Source organism: Blennius ocellaris (assembly GCF_963422515.1).
Source record: "Blennius ocellaris genome assembly, chromosome: 7".
Lineage (NCBI taxonomy): Eukaryota > Metazoa > Chordata > Actinopteri > Blenniiformes > Blenniidae > Blennius > Blennius ocellaris.
In genome coordinates, this window is record NC_137656.1 from 27173394 (window position 1) to 27193839 (window position 20446).

General features: G+C 45.5%; 1 protein-coding gene across 1 annotated transcript; it reads left to right on the forward strand.

The window, feature by feature from the left end:
• The first annotated feature begins 708 nt into the window (after window positions 1-708).
• On the forward strand, window positions 709-13916 carry LOC308132537 (ubiquitin-conjugating enzyme E2 L3). The gene is made up of 4 exons (XM_080499677.1): window positions 709-765; window positions 8172-8267; window positions 8354-8540; window positions 12397-13916. The coding sequence occupies exons 1-4, from the start codon at window positions 739-741 to the stop codon at window positions 12549-12551; spliced, it is 465 nt and encodes a 154-aa protein (XP_080355803.1). The 5' UTR covers window positions 709-738; the 3' UTR covers window positions 12552-13916.
• The last annotated feature ends 6530 nt before the right edge of the window (window positions 13917-20446 follow it).

A 20446-nucleotide genomic window follows, 5' to 3' on the forward strand; every position in this document is an offset into this window, starting at 1 on the left:
ATAAATACTAGCTATTATTATTACTGATGTGCAGAACAAATGTTCTGCTGAATTAATTATATGTGAGCTAATTGTCAGCCTTAAATGATGAAATGTCTTACTCAGTTTTACTGAGTAAAACACTGAATGACTTATTGCACTTAATGTGTAATATCACAGGAATGTTCTACTTTCTACTGTTTTATATTAATTTCTACAATTTTAAGTAAATCTGTATTTATTCTGTTGTAATTTAAGCCAGACAGAGTACTGCTAAAGGAAGATGTAGGAAGCAAGACGTGTTTCAATTAAAGAAAAATACAGATTTTTAATTTATTTTTGAAATTTTGCAACAAAAATAAATTGCTAAATAATTTGCTTTTTAATGTGTTCATATAAAAAAAATGCATCTATTAAAATGTAGGTTCAAGTCAAATAGTCAAAATTGTTCCACACACAGTGAAAAGCTAGAGTTGACCAGCCAGCCGAACCCAGGATCCGTGAACCACCAGTGAGGTGGCAGCCCTACCCCAGCCTTACCCCAGGCCCCTACTCCCCCCACGGAGGGCTTTGAGATTAAACAGGCTCAGATACATGTTTGTGTGATTTCTGAGGGTTCTGGGACAGTGTTTTGGTGAACGACGGTCGAGTATGGTGGTTCTGTGATAAACAGTAATGGCCGCTCTCGGTCGCACCCCGAACCGGACCGGGCCCATATTCCCCGCGCGGTGGATTCTGGGAACACACAGTAGTTTCAAGATGGCGGCGAGCAGAAGGCTGGCCAAGGTAAATCTCCGGTCCCGTTATTTTCTCGTTTTTCCTGCAGGGCACACACGCGTTGAGACGGGCGGGCGCGCGGTGAGCTGACTATTTAAACGGGTGCTGGGCGTTATGGTGGCGCGCGGACAGAACCGTGTGGCCCGCGCGGCCGTGCACTCCCGGAGAGGTCACTACTGTCCGCCGAGCCGAGCTGTTGTTTCCGTTAGACGGTGAAGCGACCGGCGAATCAGGCCGGAGTCCCGACACAGCCTCCCGGAGAGCAGACAAGAGCCTCCCGGACACAGAGACGAGTCCGGTTTGGGTTTCTTTCCCACCGACACCGAGAACAGGAGGCTGTGTGGCAGGTTGATGAGATTAACGGCGGCTGCGTGAAGATTTCCCCGACAGAAGGCGTCTGCTAATCGGCTAACCGGCTATCCTTCACATCCCCGCTAGCGAGGCAGCGAGGAGGGTCGTTCCCCGAACCGGGTTGTGATCGACCCCAAACCGGGTTCTGGTCGATCCCCAAGCCGGGTTCTGGTCTCACTGCAGCGCCAGTTTCCGGTGGGACCGACGGACCCGACAGTTCGGTGTGTTTGAAGCACATTGATCCAGGTCTGTGGACCTTTTGTGAACGTGTTGCTGACAGGGGTTCTCTTGTCTGGACATTCAGTTTCGCTTGTTTTTGTCAGTCTTTGTTGAAGGTGCGGACCAAACAAATCCTCAGGTGACCCAGTGTGAAGAACACATGCGGTCCAAGGTGCTGCTGAGCAAGTTGAGCTCAACCATCAGTTTATCTCTGTATGAGTTGAGCTCATGGCAGCAGGATGCTTCTCTTCTGTTCTCCAGCATGAGACCTTTATACTGGACTCCCCCAGCTCATGGGGAATGACGGATGATTGGTTAGAATACTTGAAGACATTGTAGAACTTTGCCAGTTCAAGCACTTTTTACAAATTATCCAGTTGCAATGCCGTCGAGAGTCGGGATACGTTTTTGAAACTTTGAATGGTTCTACAATCTGACACTTTCTAGGACTCTGGCACATGGGGAGACTTTGGGTTCTAGAAATTAATACAGGTTGTACAGCACTGACAGTCTGATAACATTGACATGATACTGTATATGAACTAACACATTGCAGAACTTTTAATTTGAGAAACGTACAAATTCTGGAAATCTGACAGGTTCTCAAAACACTCTCGCACTCGCCAATATTGATAGATTCTAGAATGCAGACTGATTTTAGTAATCTGATTTTATAACCTGAACATGTAGAAGTTTATTCTAAGAACATTGCTTGACTCATGGAGCTAATTCAATAAATCTGATGCATTAAAAAAAACTTTGACACATCCTAGACCAGTTCTAGAGAAATTGATATGTTTCAAAATGCTGACTGTTTCACAACTCTCAATCTAGGACAAACTAGGACACCTTCTAGAATTGTGTTACATTCATGGGAGCTAATAAATTCTACAACCTTTGACTGATTTGACAACTTTGACATTGGGATGGGGTCGATTCGGTATCTGGTTCCGATATGAACATAATTCACGGATTTCTGGTCCATGAGCCTCATCTGTGCATTTCCCTGCTGCTGCTCTGCTTGCTGGCTGCAAACTGTGGACTGGATTTCCTGAAGGGAAGTCGGGTCTCAATGAGACATGCAGTAATCAGTCTGGAAATCCATTCCGCAGTTTGCAGCCAACCAGCAGGCTAGGGAAGTAGCACTGTGCTATCCAACTGTTCATGACAACATGTTGCTGTTTGGAAGTATTTTACACTCAAAACACCACAAAGAGACAGCAATGTGCAATGTTTACAAAGAAACACAGCAACATTCCATGTTTGCAAAGCAGCAATGTGGTTGTTGTCAAAGCAGCAGGCGGCGCTCTGCTGCCAGATGTCAGCGTTTTAAAACTCCAGCTCTCCAGGAGAACAGCTCTGACATCAAAACAATGAACAGCAGCTCCTCCAGGCTGTCAGCAGGAGATTCACACCTCTGTGAAGCTGCGTCCTCCTCCACGCTAAACTCCCTGAAAATAGTCCCAATGGTTGGAGCTGCGTTAGAGCTGGAAACATTGTGTTGCTGCTGCGCTGATAAAGAATTTCTCCAGGGATTAATAGTGATTGTGAGGTTTTAAAGATAGAACTAGTTTATTATGAGATGATGACATCATTCAGACCCCCACATTGTCCACATGGAACTAAAATACTTTGTACTGCTTCTTTTTCTCACCTTCCATTAACCTCAAGTTGTCTTTTGAGAGAATACGTGTAAACATTCCTACATTTATTACTTTACTGTAGAGATGAGTTTATTACTGCCTCATATAAAATCAATAATAATGAAGCAAACAGAGCTCTGTTATCGGAATACTATCCGCATCAGCAGATGGCCAAATTCAGGTATCGGGATCAGATCGGAAGTGAAAAAACGTGGATCGGTGCGTCCCTACTTTCACACCTCCTAACATTGTGGACATCTGACTGGTTCTACAAATTTTGAGACATTCAAGATTACTGACTGACTTTACTTGTCCTTCTAAAACAATATTACACATTCAAGCTCACAAATGCCAGAAAACCGAGAAGCTTCCATGTCAGCGTGTCGCACGGCTCTTTCCTCCTGGGTTTAGAAGAAACTAAGAGAAATGTGATCGTTGTATGTTTTAAAATGTCCTGATGAAGATTTAAACGCGACTCGCTGGGTAACTCCATCCAACAGTTCGAAAACCAGGGCTCACGTTATTCTCAGATCAAGAAGAAATATTAATTAAAGCCGCTGTGAATAGTCAACAAAATCGACAATGAAACCTCCCCGACGGCTTTTGTTTTTAGTTGAGTCTGTCGATACTGTTCTTACTTTCTGATTATTATTCTATTTATTCCACTGTTATAGTTAACCCTTGCTGCTACTGACTGGTTGTCACCAATGAAGTTTCATTGTTTACTGCAATGACAATAAAGTTCCTTATTCCTTATTTTGCTAGCAGCCCGCCTATTCATTATTGGTCACCATCTCAAATGGTTCACCTGGTTTCATGTAATTTCTCTCCACACCACTGAGTGCGCTGTGCTCACGGCTGGTTAATCCTGCTCCTTTTGCACTGTTGTGATAGGACAGTGCCGGAGGCAGGTGCAGCATGTCCACCACGTTTTGGGAGGCAGTGTGTGGCATCTATGCACTCCAGTGTGCCGCTACATGCTCAGCTCGCTGCTGAGTGCATCGGTCATTCTTTATTCACGTGTAGCATAGAGCATCGCTCTTTAGCATGTAGCGTCACTCGTGTGTGAGGCCCGGAGCACTTTAGCATGTAGCATCGCTGGTGTGTGAGCCTTGCAGCACTTTAGCAGGTAGCATTGTTGTTGTGTAAGCCCCAGAGCTCTTTAGCATGTAGCATCGCTGTTGTGTGAGCCCTGCAGCTCTTTAGCATGTAGCATCATTGATGTGTGAGCACTGGAGCTATTTGGCATGTAGAATTGCTGATGTGTGAGCCCCAGAGCTCTTTAACGTGTAGCATGTAGCTTGACTCGGAGTAATGTGCTGCACCTAATTGGACAAATACGTCTCAGGAACCCACCCTACTCTGCTTCTAATTGGCTAGTACAATATGTCTAAATGTATGTTAGTGAGCACTTCTCGTTTGCCCAGATAATCCATCCACCTCACAGGTGAGGCATATGAAGATGCTGATTAGACAGCATGAATATTGCACAGGTGTGCCAATAAAAGGCCACTCTGAAAAGTGCAGTTTTGCTTTACTGCGGGGGTCAGAAAACCAGTCTCATCTGGCGTGACAACAATTTGCCTCACGCAGTGCAACACACCATCACATAGTTGATCAGGTTGTTGTTTGTGGAATGTTGGTCCACTCCTCTTCAATGGCTGCCAAGTTGCTAGGTATTGGCAGGAAGTGGAACACGCTGTCGTCTAAGTCCAAACATGCTCAATGGGTGACGTGTCCGCTGAGGATGCTGGCCATGCAAGAACTGGATAAGATCGACACTATAGCTGGATTCTTGGGGTAGTTTAGCTGTTGTCCTGGTTCCTTAGTGTCATCATTTACAAATGTCATTTTGTGTTTACTTTGGTTTTCTTTGTCTAATATTTAAATTTGCTTGATGCTCTTAAATATTTAAGTCGGGGAAATAATAAAAAAATAAGAATCTGAGAAGGGGGCAGAATACATTTACACAGCACTGTATTCCGCTAGATTCATTATGTTTTCTGTAAGTGTATCAAAATATGCATTAATTTGGGAAGCACCAATCCAGGTTGTTTACTTCCGAGCCCAATACCCAAATTTGAATATCTGCCAATACTGGTATTATTCTGATACAGAGCTGTGTTTGCTTTTTTATTATTATGAGTATAGTTGATTTTATATGAGGCAGTAATAAACTCCTCTCTACAGTAAAGTAATAAATGTAGGAATGTTTACATGTATTCTCTCAAAAGACAACTTGAGGTTAGTAGAAGGTCAGAAAAGGAAGCCGAACAAAGTATTTTAGTTCCACTTGGACAATGTGGGGGTCTGCGTGACGACATCATCTCATTATAAACTACTTCTATCTTTAAAAGCTCACAATCACTTTATTCATCTCTGGAGAAAGTATTTAGCAACGCAGCAGCAACACAATGTTTCCAGCTCTAACCATTGGGACTATTTTCAGGGAGTTTAGCGTGGAGTAGGACGCAGCTTCACAGAGGTGTGAATCTCCTGCTACAGCGGAGGAACGAGCTGTTCTCCTCAGTGAGCTGGAGTTTTAAAATGGTAGTGTCTCGCGGCAGAGTATCTGACTTGCTGTACAACAACTTTACAAACATTGACGTCGATACTTTGTGGTGTTTTGAGAGTAAAATCCGTCCAGCAACATGTTGTCATGAAAAGTCAAATAGCATGGATAGCGCTACTTCCCTAGCATGCTAAGCTGGCTGCAAACTGTGGAATGGATCTTCTGACTCATATCTCCACATCTCATTGAGACCCGCCTCCCTTCAGGAAATCCATTCCACATTTTGCAGTGAGCAGAGCAGACCAGCCGGAACAGAAACACACGTAGACTCATTTCAGTAGAAGCACAGATTCAGTGGCTTCTACTGATCTTCATGGATGAGAAACCTCCGCAGGTTGGATCGGAAATGTACGATCCGTGAATTATGTTCATATCGGAACCCGATACCGATAGTGGATGGAATTGGTCCCATCCCGAGCATTAATGCACGTTTTTGTCCTCTGCTCTTGTTAGTCTATTTCCTCAGGTTTTCTGAAAACCTTTAACACTATCCTGCTAAATCAAATTACTTCTACATTACTAATTTGCTTCATTATGTCGATTTCTTCTAATATTGGTTGACTTTTTTTTTTAAGTAATCAGTAATCTTATAAGGTTTCATAAATATGACTGCACAATATCTTCACTCTGCCCCAAGTGAAAACTAGCGTTAGCCAATATATTCATGCTTATATACTGTATAACTGTCTTCAAGACATACATGAAGCAGACAGGATGGAGCCAATAGTCTAGTAAAATTTATATCCAGGAAACAAGTCAATGGGGAATGTACTCCTGGTCCATCATTTTACCTCCCTTGCCGTCATTTTCTTGGTGTTTCTGCTGATTGTGGGGAGATTGGGTCAATGGTCCAATTACAGTAAAGTGAGAAGCTGGTAGTGAAAATCTCCGGTGTTTGGGTCACACAAACAATAAGCAACTCTGGCTGTAAGACTGAAGACCACATGTTTTCAGCCACCGTCAGAACAAGTGCTCATCACAATCACGCAGTGTGTAGTAACAATACAGATATCACGCCGATACTTAGTACGAGTAGCTTACGTGTGAAGGCAACCCTGAGCCGTTGGTCTGCACATCACTACCGATGTGGAGTCACTTTTAGCATCCGGCACATTTCTGGACATGAAAAGATTCCTATTGGGCTTTTCATCTGTGAAAACTTAAAAAGTGGGGGGGGGGTTCTATTAATAATGGCCTGACTGGTTTCAAGGAATGCTAAGTAGCCCACGTCTGTGTGAGTTCAGAGGAAAGTCCGTTCAGACGTCGTAAGAGCTGACATTAGGTCAACAAGACGATGTTTGTCTGTCCCAGTCACAGCGCAATCAAGACACAATGTTTTCATGTGTCCTGATTGAACACAGTCAACTTTCACAGCGCGTCTTCTGTTTGTTTTGTCTCTTAAAAAACAGTTTTCAGAATTTGGAAACATCTCAGTCCAAGCAGGGACACAGCTTTCTGAATAAAATGTTACTGGTGCAAACTATGGTTTCAGAAATAGTTTTTCCACGGGTGAGTCAATCAACTGCAATGAAGACGATCCTTAAAGCCTTATGACGCCAAAACAATTTAGAAAAAAAGCAATGCAAAGTCAAAGTATTCTTATTATATAATGTTTTTGTCATCCGCAAATACAAACCTACAAATAACAAGTGAAATTAAGTCATGATTCTCAACCTCCTCCATCTTGCTGTGACGTCAGAGGAGTACCAGGCTCTAGCAGTACCAGGCTCTAGCAGTACCAGGCTCTAGCAGTACCACGCTCTAGCAGTACCAGGCTCTAGCAGTACCAGGCTCTAGCAGTACCAGGCTCCAGCAGTACCAGGCTCCAGCAGTACCAGGCTCCAGCAGTACCAGGCTCCAGCAGTACCATGCTCCAGCAGTACCATGCTCCAGCAGTACCAGGCTCCAGCAGTAACAGGCTCCAGCAGTACCAGGCTCCAGCAGCACCAGGCTCCAGCAGCACCAGGCTCCAGCAGTACCAGGCTTCACCAGCACCAGGCTCCAGCAGCACCAGGCTCCAGCAGCACCATGCTCCAGCAGCACCAGGCTCCAGCAGTAACATGCTCCAGCAGTACCAGGCTCCAGCAGTAACATGCTCCCCATCTATCACCTCCTCCTGAGCTACACCCCCGGCCTCCATCACCTCCTCCTGAGCTACACCCCCAGCCTCCATCACCACCCTCAGTGCCGCTGTGTGGCTCTGCTCCACGAGCCCACAGCATAGACATATGCTAGTAGATCCTTCACTTTGTAGAGCCTCTTGTCTAGACATGATAATGATCTAATAGAGTATGTCTGTGTAGACATACTCTATTAGATCATTAGAGAGGGTTAGCTTGTCAACAGTGCAACATTCTAAAAAGTAAATTCCAGGGGGCATCCAATGAAGGCAAATACACCTTTGACTGTTATTTTATAAGGGAGAAATTATTAAATGAACGTGCCATATGGTGTCATGGGCACTTTAACTTAACCATGAAAATGAGGTTGGAGTCTAACTGGAAACCATCAAAGCTTCTTTTCGGTATCTTTGGTTCCACACTTCATTCAAAACTAAAGTGACCAGGTAAAGGTTTGTATTCCTTTTGGCTCAAAATGTGACCACATTTTATTTGTGTTTGTTTTCTCAGGAACTTGAGGAAATTCGTAAGTCTGGAATGAAAAACTTCAGAAACATTCAAGTTGAAGAGTCGAACCTATTGTCATGGCAAGGACTCATTGTTCCTGTAAGTAGTAGAACCCTGATGGATTGTTTCTTGGTCTGTAGAACCAGTCCTGCTCTGCTCCACTGACTCTCGCCTTTTGCTTTCAGGACAACCCTCCTTATGACAAAGGTGCATTCAGGATCGAAATCCTTTTCCCCACCGAGTACCCCTTCAAGCCTCCCAAGATCACATTCAAAACAAAGATCTATCACCCCAACATTGACGAGAAGGGCCAGGTCTGCTTGCCTGTGATCAGTGCCGAGAACTGGAAGCCTGCCACCAAAACTGACCAAGGTGGGTCCAACTGGGTCAAACTTCTTCTAATGCCAACGAAAGCACAGAACAAAGTCTCATACTCAATCAGAAAACCAGATCTGAAACTTCCAAGACGCTCCGACGATCAGAGTAAAATGTAGACCAAAGGTTGAAGTTGAAGGTGAAAGTCCAGACTAATCAATGACCTGCCAGCCAGATTGTCTAGCTCAAGTTAGCAGCAGCTAGCATGCTAACATACACACAGTTCTCTGCAGTCACTTTGGGTCTCTTGCTGGGACCAAAGATGGACGAGATGTTAGTGACTGCAGGTCCTCATGACGGAGGAAGATGTAGAGGAACAGTCAACACAGAAAGAGGACCAATGACAATGGTGGAAGGTGTCTGATGCCCTCCATACCAGACGGTCCTCAGTCGTGGTGCTCCATCACTGTCAGCCACTTCCTGTGAACAAGATCAATACCTTTCATTACTGATCACTAAGATGCCTCACCTGCAGCTCAGAGTTTACAGCCTGCTAGTCTTTCTCGTCTCCTTCTCTTCTCTCCATGCTCGTCTTTCTAGTCTCCTTCTCTTCTCTCCATGCTCTAGTCTTTCTCGTCTCCTTCTCTTCTCTCCATGCTCGTCTTTCTAGTCTCCTTCTCTTCTCTCCATGCTCTAGTCTTTCTCGTCTCCTTCTCTTCTCTCCATGCTCGTCTTTCTAGTCTCCTTCTCTTCTCTCCATGCTCTAGTCTTTCTCGTCTCCTTCTCTTCTCTCCATGCTCGTCTTTCTAGTCTCTTCTCTCCATGCTCTCGTCTTTCTAGTCTCTTCTCTCCATGCTCTCGTCTTTCTAGTCTCTTCTCTCCATGCTCTCGTCTTTCTAGTCTCTTCTCTCCATGCTCTCGTCTTTCTAGTCTCCTTCTCTTCTCTCCATGCTCTCGTCTTGCTCGTCTTTCTAGTCTCTTCTCTCCATGCTCTAGTCTTTCTCGTCTCCTCTTCTCTCCATGCTCTCGTCTTTCTAGTCTCCTTCTCTTCTCTCCATGCTCTAGTCTTTCTAGTCTCCTTCTCTTCTCTCCATGCTCTAGTCTTTCTCGTCTCTTCTCTCTATGCTCTAGTCTTTCTAGTCTCCTTCTCTTCTCTCCATGCTCTCGTCTTTCTAGTCTCCTTCTCTTCTCTCCATGCTCTAGTCTTTCTCGTCTCTTCTCTCCATGCTCTCGTCTTTCTAGTCTCCTTCTCTTCTCTCCATGCTCTAGTCTTTCTCGTCTCCTCTTCTCTCCATGCTCTCGTCTTTCTCGTCTCCTTCTCTTCTCTCCATGCTCGTCTTTCTAGTCTCTTCTCTCCATGCTCTAGTCTTTCTCGTCTCCTCTTCTCTCCATGCTCTAGTCTTTCTCGTCTCTTCTCTCCATGCTCTCGTCTTTCTAGTCTCCTTCTCTTCTCTCCATGCTCTAGTCTTTCTCGTCTCTTCTCTCCATGCTCTCGTCTTTCTAGTCTCCTTCTCTTCTCTCCATGCTCTAGTCTTTCTCGTCTCTTCTCTCCATGCTCTCGTCTTTCTAGTCTCCTTCTCTTCTCTCCATGCTCTCGTCTTTCTCGTCTCCTTCTCTTCTCTCCATGCTCTCGTCTTTCTCGTCTCCTTCTCTTCTCTCCATGCTCTCGTCTTTCTCGTCTCCTTCTCTTCTCTCCATGCTCTCGTCTTTCTAGTCTCCTTCTCTTCTCTCCATGCTCTCGTCTTTCTCGTCTCTTCTCTCCATGCTCTCATCTTTCTAGTCTCCTTCTCTTCTCTCCATGCTCTCGTCTTTCTAGTCTCCTTCTCCTCTCTCCATGCTCTAGTCTTTCTCGTCTCCTCTCTCCATGCTCTAGTCTTTCTCGTCTCTTCTCTCCATGCTCTCGTCTTTCTCGTCTCTTCTCTCCATGCTCTCATCTTTCTAGTCTCCTTCTCTTCTCTCCATGCTCTCATCTTTCTAGTCTCCTTCTCCTCTCTCCATGCTCTGGTCTTTCTCGTCTCCTTCTCCTCTCTCCATGCTCTGGTCTTTCTCGTCTCCTTCTCCTCTCTCCATGCTCTCGTCTTTCTCGTCTCCTTCTCCTCTCTCCATGCTCTGGTCTTTCTCGTCTCTTCTCTCCATGCTCTCGTCTTTCTAGTCTCCTTCTCCTCTCTCCATGCTCTAGTCTTTCTCGTCTCCTCTCTCCATGCTCTCGTCTTTCTCGTCTCTTCTCTCCATGCTCTCATCTTTCTAGTCTCCTTCTCCTCTCTCCATGCTCTCGTCTTTCTCGTCTCCTTCTCCTCTCTCCATGCTCTGGTCTTTCTCGTCTCTTCTCTCCATGCTCTCATCTTTCTAGTCTCCTTCTCCTCTCTCCATGCTCTGGTCTTTCTCGTCTCTTCTCTCCATGCTCTCGTCTTTCTAGTCTCCTTCTCCTCTCTCCATGCTCTAGTCTTTCTCGTCTCCTCTCTCCATGCTCTAGTCTTTCTCGTCTCTTCTCTCCATGCTCTCGTCTTTCTCGTCTCCTTCTCTTCTCTCCATGCTCTCGTCTTTCTCGTCTCCTTCTCTTCTCTCCATGCTCTCGTCTTTCTCGTCTCTTCTCTCCATGCTCTCGTCTTTCTCGTCTCCTTCTCTTCTCTCCATGCTCTCGTCTTTCTCGTCTCTTCTCTCCATGCTCTCGTCTTTCTAGTCTCCTTCTCTTCTCTCCATGCTCTAGTCTTTCTCGTCTCTTCTCTCCATGCTCTCGTCTTTCTCGTCTCTTCTCTCCATGCTCTCGTCTTTCTAGTCTCCTTCTCTTCTCTCCATGCTCTCGTCTTTCTCGTCTCTTCTCTCCATGCTCTCGTCTTTCTAGTCTCCTTCTCTTCTCTCCATGCTCTAGTCTTTCTCGTCTCTTCTCTCCATGCTCTCGTCATTCTAGTCTCCTCCTGGGTGGGGTGTCTCCCCCTCAGCTCCGGCCTTCCACACTATACCAGCTCAGTTAGAGTCAAAGGGCGAGGCAGAGGGTGGAGCTCTCAACTGAGCGTCAGATCCTACTTCCACTGGTTTCTGTCTGTTGTTCCATCTAAAGTGGTGTTTGTGTCTCCCTGACCTGCCGTCGCTCTAGACGCTTGATTTGGTCTGGTCTGACCTGCAGGAGCTGCCAGCACTCACTGACCACCTGCTGCACTCTTTCTGCTCACCTGTTTGCCACCCAACCATGGAGGCTGTGTTTAAAACTCGTTTTTTTCTATAAAAAAAGAAAAAAATGGAAATCAATAATCCAACCACACCCACAGGTGTTGTTAGATCTGCCACTAAATGTGGAGTTAGAGCAAGTCACAGTACTGAATATAAACCCAGCTCTTCAGTTTGGTTCACATGCTTGATTCCATTTAGTGTTTTTCTCATTCGTCCTGCACTGAGGAGCTTCCAGCTGACCCACTTTTCGAGAAAATGACTGATTGTTGATCCAAGCTGCAGGCAGCCATAAAGAGAAACCCAGCTCAAAGTCCGTGCTGAAGTGCTCCTCTGGCTCGTAAAGCACAGACGTCACTTTAGTGTCCAGCTAGAGATACTGTGAGCCACACGTCAGCGTTTATTACAACAAAGTCCACAGTGGTCAGAGCAAGCCAAGAGTGGGAGCAGGTGAAAGTGAGTCAAATTGAACAACATGTGATCTTCACAGATTTGCTAGAGAGACGAAAACATGTTTTTTATTTTGTGGAGCAAATCAACATGCAGACACTAGCTTTCTGTAGTGGCGACTCAGCAGGTCAACATGGTGAATGCCAGAGCGCCCTCTGCTGGCTGACCAGGTAAACTACGTTCTAATGTCTAAACTCCTGTGACATGGGAACATGTGATGACTCCGTTGTAGATAGGGCAGGGTTTCCCCCAGGACCCATGGCTTCTCCCTAAATGTGTGTGTGTGTGTGTGTTGCAGTAATTCAGTCGCTCATCGCCCTGGTGAACGACCCCCAGCCGGAGCACCCCCTGAGGGCCGACCTAGCAGAGGAATACTCAAAGGACCGTAAAAAATTCTTGAAGAATGCTGAAGAGTTTACGAAGAAACACGGAGAAAAGCGGCCAATGGACTGATCACCTGGCCAGCTCGTAGCCCTCTCTCTGATCCCCTCATAACCACCCCCCCCCCCCCCCCTCTCTCTCTCTACCCCTGCTCTCATCTCACTCCTCCCCCTCCTCTTCTTCGCCCTTGCAGCAGTGGAGTCGCCCAGCTGATCCAGGCACCCACCCCCACCCCCCCACCCCCCCCACCTTATCCAGGACTCTGTGGATCAGACGGCCTCCCCTCTCCTCAGCCATCAACCTCCAAACCTTTGTTAACTTTCTACTCTTTCTTAAAGTGGAAAAAGCAGAAATGAAGATGTTCACAAGTTCTGTGTTTACTTTCTATTCCTCCTTCCGTGTAATTGTCTCAAGGTTTTTTCTTTCCTCCATCATTCAAACCTCCTGAAAACAGCGGCCAGGCACTGTAGCTAGGACCTGGACCCCCCCCACCCCCCAACTCGACTCCTCTGCTTGTAGAGATTTGCACTGTAACTGGGTGAAGCAGCCCCCAGTGCCCCCACCCAGTGTCACCAAACTCCAGAAAAACCCACGTCCAAACACTCCAAACGTCAGTCTAATTACCTCCCCCCCCCTCCCCTCCCCCCAGGCCACTTCTACTCCAGCTGACTGACACATGGCTGGTATTTATTTCCTCATTTTCAAGGTGCAATTTTGTCCAATCCTCATCACCATCAGAAAGTCCACACAGCTTAGCAGCGAGCATGACGAGTCTGAGGGGTAGGGGGTGGAGTCTGAAGTCTGAGGGGTAGGGGGTGGAGTCTGAAGTCTGAGGGGTAGGGGGTGGAGTCTGAAGTCCGAGGGGTGGAGTCTGTCCTCACTCTTGACAGGCAGACGGCAAATAGGACAGAGTTGAGGAAAAGCAGTTTGGTTGTGGGACTGTGGACAGACTAGATACTGAAGCCACTAGTGTGTCTAAAGCGAACGCTTCAGGCCGACGACGAGACACTAGAGCCAAAAGCAGGAGAGACTTTCTTTTCCTCTGATTAAAGACAGACTACAGGGTGGCTCCTGGTGTGGACAGCCTGGCTGCTAGAGTCCCTGTTCAGCCAACATCTAGTCCATGTTTGACTCTAGCATCCAGCCTTCCTATGGTAGCGTCTGTCTTCTGTCCTCAGTGCAACAGGAAGTTCCTCCTCCATATTTCCACTTCACTGCTGGACTGAGGGCAGCCTAGAAGAACGAGTCCCTCCACAGTGTGGAAAGCTCGTCGTTAAATGGACGCTCTAGAGTAAAGTCAGTGTTAGTGTGACGTGTTGGACGTGTTGGACGGAGGGCAGACTGGACTCTAGAGGGACTGCAGGGGTCCAACCAACCCACCATGTAACCGCTCCTCCATCGCTCCCAGTATTGTTTCATAATAAAGATGGCTGACCATTTGGCCTCACTGTCTGTCTGCTACACACCTGTGGGCTGACCCCGGTCCTGCTGGTCCTCCTCCTGGTCCTCCTGGTAGTCCACCTGCTGGTCCTCCTGGTAGTCCACCTGCTGGTTCTCCTGGTAGTCCACCTGCTGGTCCTCCTGGTAGTCCACCTGCTGGTTCTCCTGGTAGTCCTGCTGGTCATCTTCCTGGTAGTCCACCTGTTGGTCCACCTGGTAGTCCTGCTGGTCCACCTGGTAGTCCACCTGGTAGTCTACTTGTTGGTCCTCCTGGTAGTCCACCTGCTGGTCCTCCTGGTAGTCCTGCTGGTCATCTTCCTGGTAGTCCACCTGTTGGTCCTCCTGGTAGTCCACCTGTTGGTCCACCTGGTAGTCCTGCTGGTCCACCTGGTAGTCCACCTGGTAGTCTACTTGTTGGTCCTCCTGGTAGTCCACCTGCTGGTCCTCCTGGTAGTCCTGCTGGTCATCTTCCTGGTAGTCCACCTGGTAGTCTACTTGTTGGTCCACCTGGTAGTCTACTTGTTGGTCCACCTGGTAGTCCACCTGGCAGTCTACTTGTTGGTCCACCTGGTAGTCCACCTGGCAGTCTACTTGTTGGTCCTCCTGGTAGTCCACCTGCTGGTCCCCCTGGTAGTCCTGCTGGTCATCTTCCTGGTAGTCCACCTGTTGGTCCTCCTGGTAGTCCACCTGCTGGTCTTCCTGGTGGTCCACCTGTTGGTCCACCTGGTAGTTCACCTGCTGGTCTACCAGCTGGTCCGGTCCCATCATCAGGACTTGGAGATGCGGTTCTTCCAGGTCTGCTGGAACCAAACCTGAACAAGTTGAGATAGAGGGTCAGAGGAAGGTTCAGGGAATTTGGACAAGACAGAAGACCTGAAGGTGAAGAAGCAAACTGGCTGGATGCCTGGTCCAACAAGACTGGGGCAGTGTCTTCTGGCCCAGAGGACGGGCTGTGTTCTAGAATGACCCCAGCGTTGTCTCCTGCTGGACCAAGCCGACCAGACGCTGAAGTGGACAGGATGTCCTCGGTCCAACACCAGAACAAGAAGGTTTGTGTCCCAATGTGTAGCGACAACTAGAAGCCAGAGGCAGAGACGCCACGTCTCTCGAATCCAGTCTGTCTCCTGAAGAGGACGTGAACGTCTGCCAGCAAGAAAGCACAGCGCCTCCTGCTGGACGTCTGGGTGAACCAGGAAGAAGCTACTGATGGCGGGAAAAGGAGCAACTGGATGCAGTTTGAGTTTGTCATAATGAACAATTTCTTACTTTAAAGGTAAAACTAGTTTAAAGGACCCGTATTTGTCTATATTTCATGTTTCACAGTCCATCCTCTGCTCATGTGGGATAATAATCTGGGTGATACAGTAAACCACTCAAAACTTGTGAAATTCTAGCTATTTCTTGGATTGAGCTGACGTCACCTCACATGAAACGGGTGGTTCTCAGCTCCTCCACCTACTCCGCCCTCACGGAGACTGCAGCTCAGCCCACAGCCTCCTCCCACCCCCTCGGTGACGTAGCCAGCAGCTCACGCTCGTAGTAATGTACTTACAGATCTCGGCGCCTCGTTAGTCTTTTATTGTGGGAATAGCAGCAGGTTTCAAGATGAGCTTCTGAGGAAGTCCAGTTTCAAAGTACCGTAGTTCTGGAAGCTTCTTTGGTGAAGAGTCGCTCGCACCGGCGGATTTCTGAGGCAGGTCCGCGGGAAAAAAGTCCAGCTACATTCACCGCTGTGCTGCTTCTTTCAGCAAGACAAATGGTGTGGACACATACTTGCACCCGAAAACACATTTTCTCCAGTGGACATGAAGGTGAAAACACATTTTCTCCAGTGGACATGAAGGTGAAAACACATTTTCTCCAGTGGACATGAAGGTGAAAACACATTTTCTCCAAGTGGACATGATGGTGAAAACACATTTTCTCCAGTGGACATGATGGTGAAAACACATTTTCTCCAGTGGACATGAAGGTGAAAACACATTTTCTCCAGTGGACATGATGGTGAAAACACATTTTCTCCAGTGGACATGAAGGTGAAAACACATTTTCTCCAGTGGACATGAAGGTGAAAACACATTTTCTCCAAGTGGACATGATGGTGAAAACACATTTTCTCCAGTGGACATGATGGTGAAAACACATTTTCTCCAGTGGACATGAAGGTGAAAACACATTTTCTCCAGTGGACATGAAGGTGAAAACACATTTTCTCCAAGTGGACATGATGGTGAAAACACATTTTCTCCAAGTGGACATGATGGTGAAAACACATTTTCTCCAGTGGACATGATGGTGAAAACACATTTTCTCCAAGTGGACATGATGGTGAAAACAGTTATCGACACAACAAAACCAGCAGCGTTCAATGTGAAGCAGCAGAGACTGAGAGAGCAGAGAAGAGGCTCCTTGGCACATTCGTGGGCGTGTCTTGTTTTGGTTTCTCCTCATGTCAATCTTCCTGGAGGCGGGGCTTCTCCAGCTCTGTGACGTCAGCAAGGTGGTGCTGCGTCATCAAATAGAATCAAGGTGTTGAGCTCCCCCACCAGTTAGAACAGAGAAAGATCGCTGTGAACTCAAGCTTGAGGGAATCAATGAAAACAACACTTTGGTGATGTATATGAACCCCGAATAGCACTTTTATGTTTAAATCACAGAAAAGTTGATTTAGTATAATATGGGTCCTTTAAAGTTTTACCTTTAATGTAATGGAAGAAACTTAAAATCTTGACTCAAAAACATGAGTTTAATAAAAGTTGCAAAACAGCAGAAAAAAAGTTGGCTTTGGAAAATAAAGGCAAAAAACAAAATGGAGACGACAACACAACTTTTCAACACTTTCACATGGTTCCTACTGGTCCACAAACATGGTATTGAAAGTGTTTTGCTCCAAATCCAGCTTGTCCTTGATTTCCAACCAGTTGAATATTTTATCAGAGAGCCACATTCGGAATCTTCTGGTTTCAGGGACCTGGACTGGCTCCGCCCACATGCCCATCTTGGAAAGCGGAGGAAGTGCTTCCTCCTCTCCTATGTGCTATTGTTTACATTCTATCTGTTGCTAAGTTAAAGAGAAACAAACTCATAACAATGAGAATGTGATCCAGAAGGAGAGACTCCTGAAGAAGTTGTGACTCTGCTGCTGCAGCAGAATGTTTCAGAATGTTAGTAAAACATATTTTGTGTCTGAATATGTTCATCAGCTGCTAAAGAATATTTTCTTTAAAGAAATTTGCTGTTTTAACAGCAAACAAATGACTGTTCAGACCAGCCTGAGTGACTCTGCACTTATCTATGTGCATGCCACAGTAAGATCATACAATTTAATTATCCTCTACTCATGATCATAATTGGTAGCAGACAGGAGAATATCCTGAACCCCAATTTAATCATAGAACAAAATTAAAAGATCACCTCACAATTAAAGCTGCAAGCAGCATTGATTGCGACCTCGTGCCCGGGACTCTGGCCCGTCGGGATGGGCCCAATCATGGTCTCTGGCCCCTTTAAATACTGATCAATTATCAATTTTGAAGGTTTTAACCAAACATGACTTTTATTTTGAAAAGTATGGGGTCAAAAGTGGGTGGGAACCAGCTAATTAGCTTGTGATTCATAACCCTAGCCCCCCCCCCCCCCCCCCCCATTAGCCACCCACCAAATTTCTGCTCAATCGAACAAACTTTGTTAGCATGCTAATTTGCATGCTGGGCTGCGGTCTACCTCTTCCACCTGAAAATCACACAGGTTACGCCCCAGGTGTACCTGACCTGGAATGTGGTCTTATCTCATATGCTAATCTGCAAAGCTAACTTGCTTAGCATTAGCATTATATAGTATTGGAGCTTAGCATTACGTCATAGTGCACATGAGCATGTTATCCAGTCCACAAAGCACTCATTAGCCTGTTAGCTTGTTAATGTCACAATGCATGTTAGTGAGTCCTTAAACCACGTATTAGCATGTTAGCTCATCCACAAAGTCAAAATAAGCATGGGAGCTTGTTGATGTAGCACATGATAGCAGGTCAGCCCATAAACAAGTATCCGAGGCTGAGAATGATGCAACACTGATGAAACAACCCAGGAGTTGTTGAGCTATCCTGGGTATTGAATTGCACAGCAGTGTTCTGGCCACCTGCAGTTGTTAGTGATGTCCTCTGAATCCAGTTTTCGGGCAAATATTTGGATAAAATTAACGTTTCTGAAGAGGAAAAGTTGTCGTCTGTGTGGGTTTGGGAGCAGTAAGATGTAAACTTTAGACACTAGGAGGTGCAGTTTGATGCAGCCGCACGATTTTGCTCCACCTGACTCGATGATAAATGTAGCCTGAAATCGTGGGTCAAAAAAATAAGACTCCTTTGTTTATTCTCATCAAAAAGGTCATGTCTCATGGAATTTCCCCCACGTGTTACATCGTCTTGTTCGGCAGGTTCTGGTCACGATAATGATACGCTTGTTTTGTGACTCAGAGTCACAGTTTAGCCACAGAAACACGGTGCTTTGAAAAGTACTATAAAAGCATATAAATCAGAATATTTTAGTTACAGTTCCCACATTTGCTTTATTAGAAGTTTAGCAGTTAATCCTGAGTCGTTCTGGCCGATGTTCTGAAAACTCTCCTCCTGAAGTGCTGGGAGCGACATATAAAACCTTGGGAAGTCTTGCAGATTTACATTAAAAATAAAATGAATCCACTGGCTCCTCACAGGCTCAGACCAAGGCAGTACAAATCCACTCCTCTGCTCCGTGATACAATTAATGACGGAGCTTCTGCTGTGTTTAGCTCGTATCTTCACCATGTTAGTTTACCTGCACTGGTAGAGACAGAACAAAACTGAGCTCAGCCTGCTTGTGGGCGGGGCAAAGGGAGGGATGATCTGGATTGTTATTGGCTAAACACCTTAGTGAGGCTACCTGGGCTTGCTTTCTAACAAGGGAGGCGGTGAGGTAAGCCTGGCCTTCACTTCTGATTCAGAGAAGTTCCAGGTGGAGCTTCATTCAGGCTGTTCTGCCATGGAGTTCAGTAGTTCCACCATCTGCAGGCACGACGTTACAGAGACAGACGCTGGAGAAGTTTTGACGACATATCACAACTGTAGAAGTTTTGACGACATATCACAACTGTAGAAGAAGTTTTGATGACATATCAAAACTGTAGACGAAGTTTTGATAACATATCACAACTGTAGAAGTTTTGACAACATATTGCTGTAGAAGTTTTGATAACATCACAACTGTAGAAGTTTTGACGACATATCACAACTGTAGAAGAAGTTTTGACGACATATCAAATCTGTAGACAAAGTTTTGATAACATATCACAACTGTAGAAGTTTTGATGACATAGCTGTAGAAGTTTTGATAACATATCACAACTGTAGAAGTTTTGATGACATAGCTGTAGAAGTTTTGATAACATATCACAACTGTAGAAGTTTTGATGACATAGCTGTAGAAGTTTTGATAACATATCACAACTGTAGAAGTTTTGATGACATATCACAACTGTAGAAGAAGTTTTGACGACATATCAAATCTGTAGACGAAGTTTTGATAACATATCACAACTGTAGAAGTTTTGATAACATAGCACAACTGTAGAAGTTTTGATGATATATAGCTGTAGAAGTTTTGATAACATATCACAACTGTAGAAGTTTTGACGACATATCACAACTGTAGAAGAAGTTTTGACGACATATCAAATCTGTAGACGAAGTTTTGATAACATATCACAACTGTAGAAGTTTTGATGACATAGCTGTAGAAGTTTTGATAACATATCACAACTGTAGAAGTTTTGATGATATATAGCTGTAGAAGTTTTGATAACATATCACAACTGTAGAAGTTTTGATGATATATAGCTGTAGAAGTTTTGATGACATAGCTGTAGAAGTTTTGATAACATATCACAACTGTAGAAGTCTTGACGACACAGCTTTAGAAGCAGGCAGTATTTAGTCTGGTTTCTTCTTTCATGAGAAAAAAAACTGCAGAGAAGTTTTACCTCATTTATTGATTTCCAATATAGTTTGTTTGTTTGTTCATACAAAGTTTGATCAGTCACCCATACATAAATATTACAGATGATGTCAAAACCTGAGATTAATAAACTTGTGCTGACTCACAGACTAACTTCTAGGTTCTGCTCTTCAAGCCATTATGGCAGCTGCTTGTCATGCCACTTTTGTGCACCGGGTGGCAGTGTTTCACGTTTTTGCTTCTTTATCGAGGAACAGATCACTGACAGTGAGCCACTGCTCCATCTGGTGGCACAAAGCGGTATCACAGCTGGTCAGTTACAAACCACTCCGCTTTAGTTCTTCCAAACGGTTTCCAGACATTCTGATCATTATTTTAAATGACTGCTGTTCATCAACTTTAGACGATGATGAGCATGAAAACGTGTGCAGGTCGTTCAGCGTGGTGTCCTGGACAAAAATCCGAAGTTTTCCATGTCTTCGCAGACTGATGCAGGAAACAAAGCTGTTAGCATAAAAACCTCATGAACACCTTTATTAA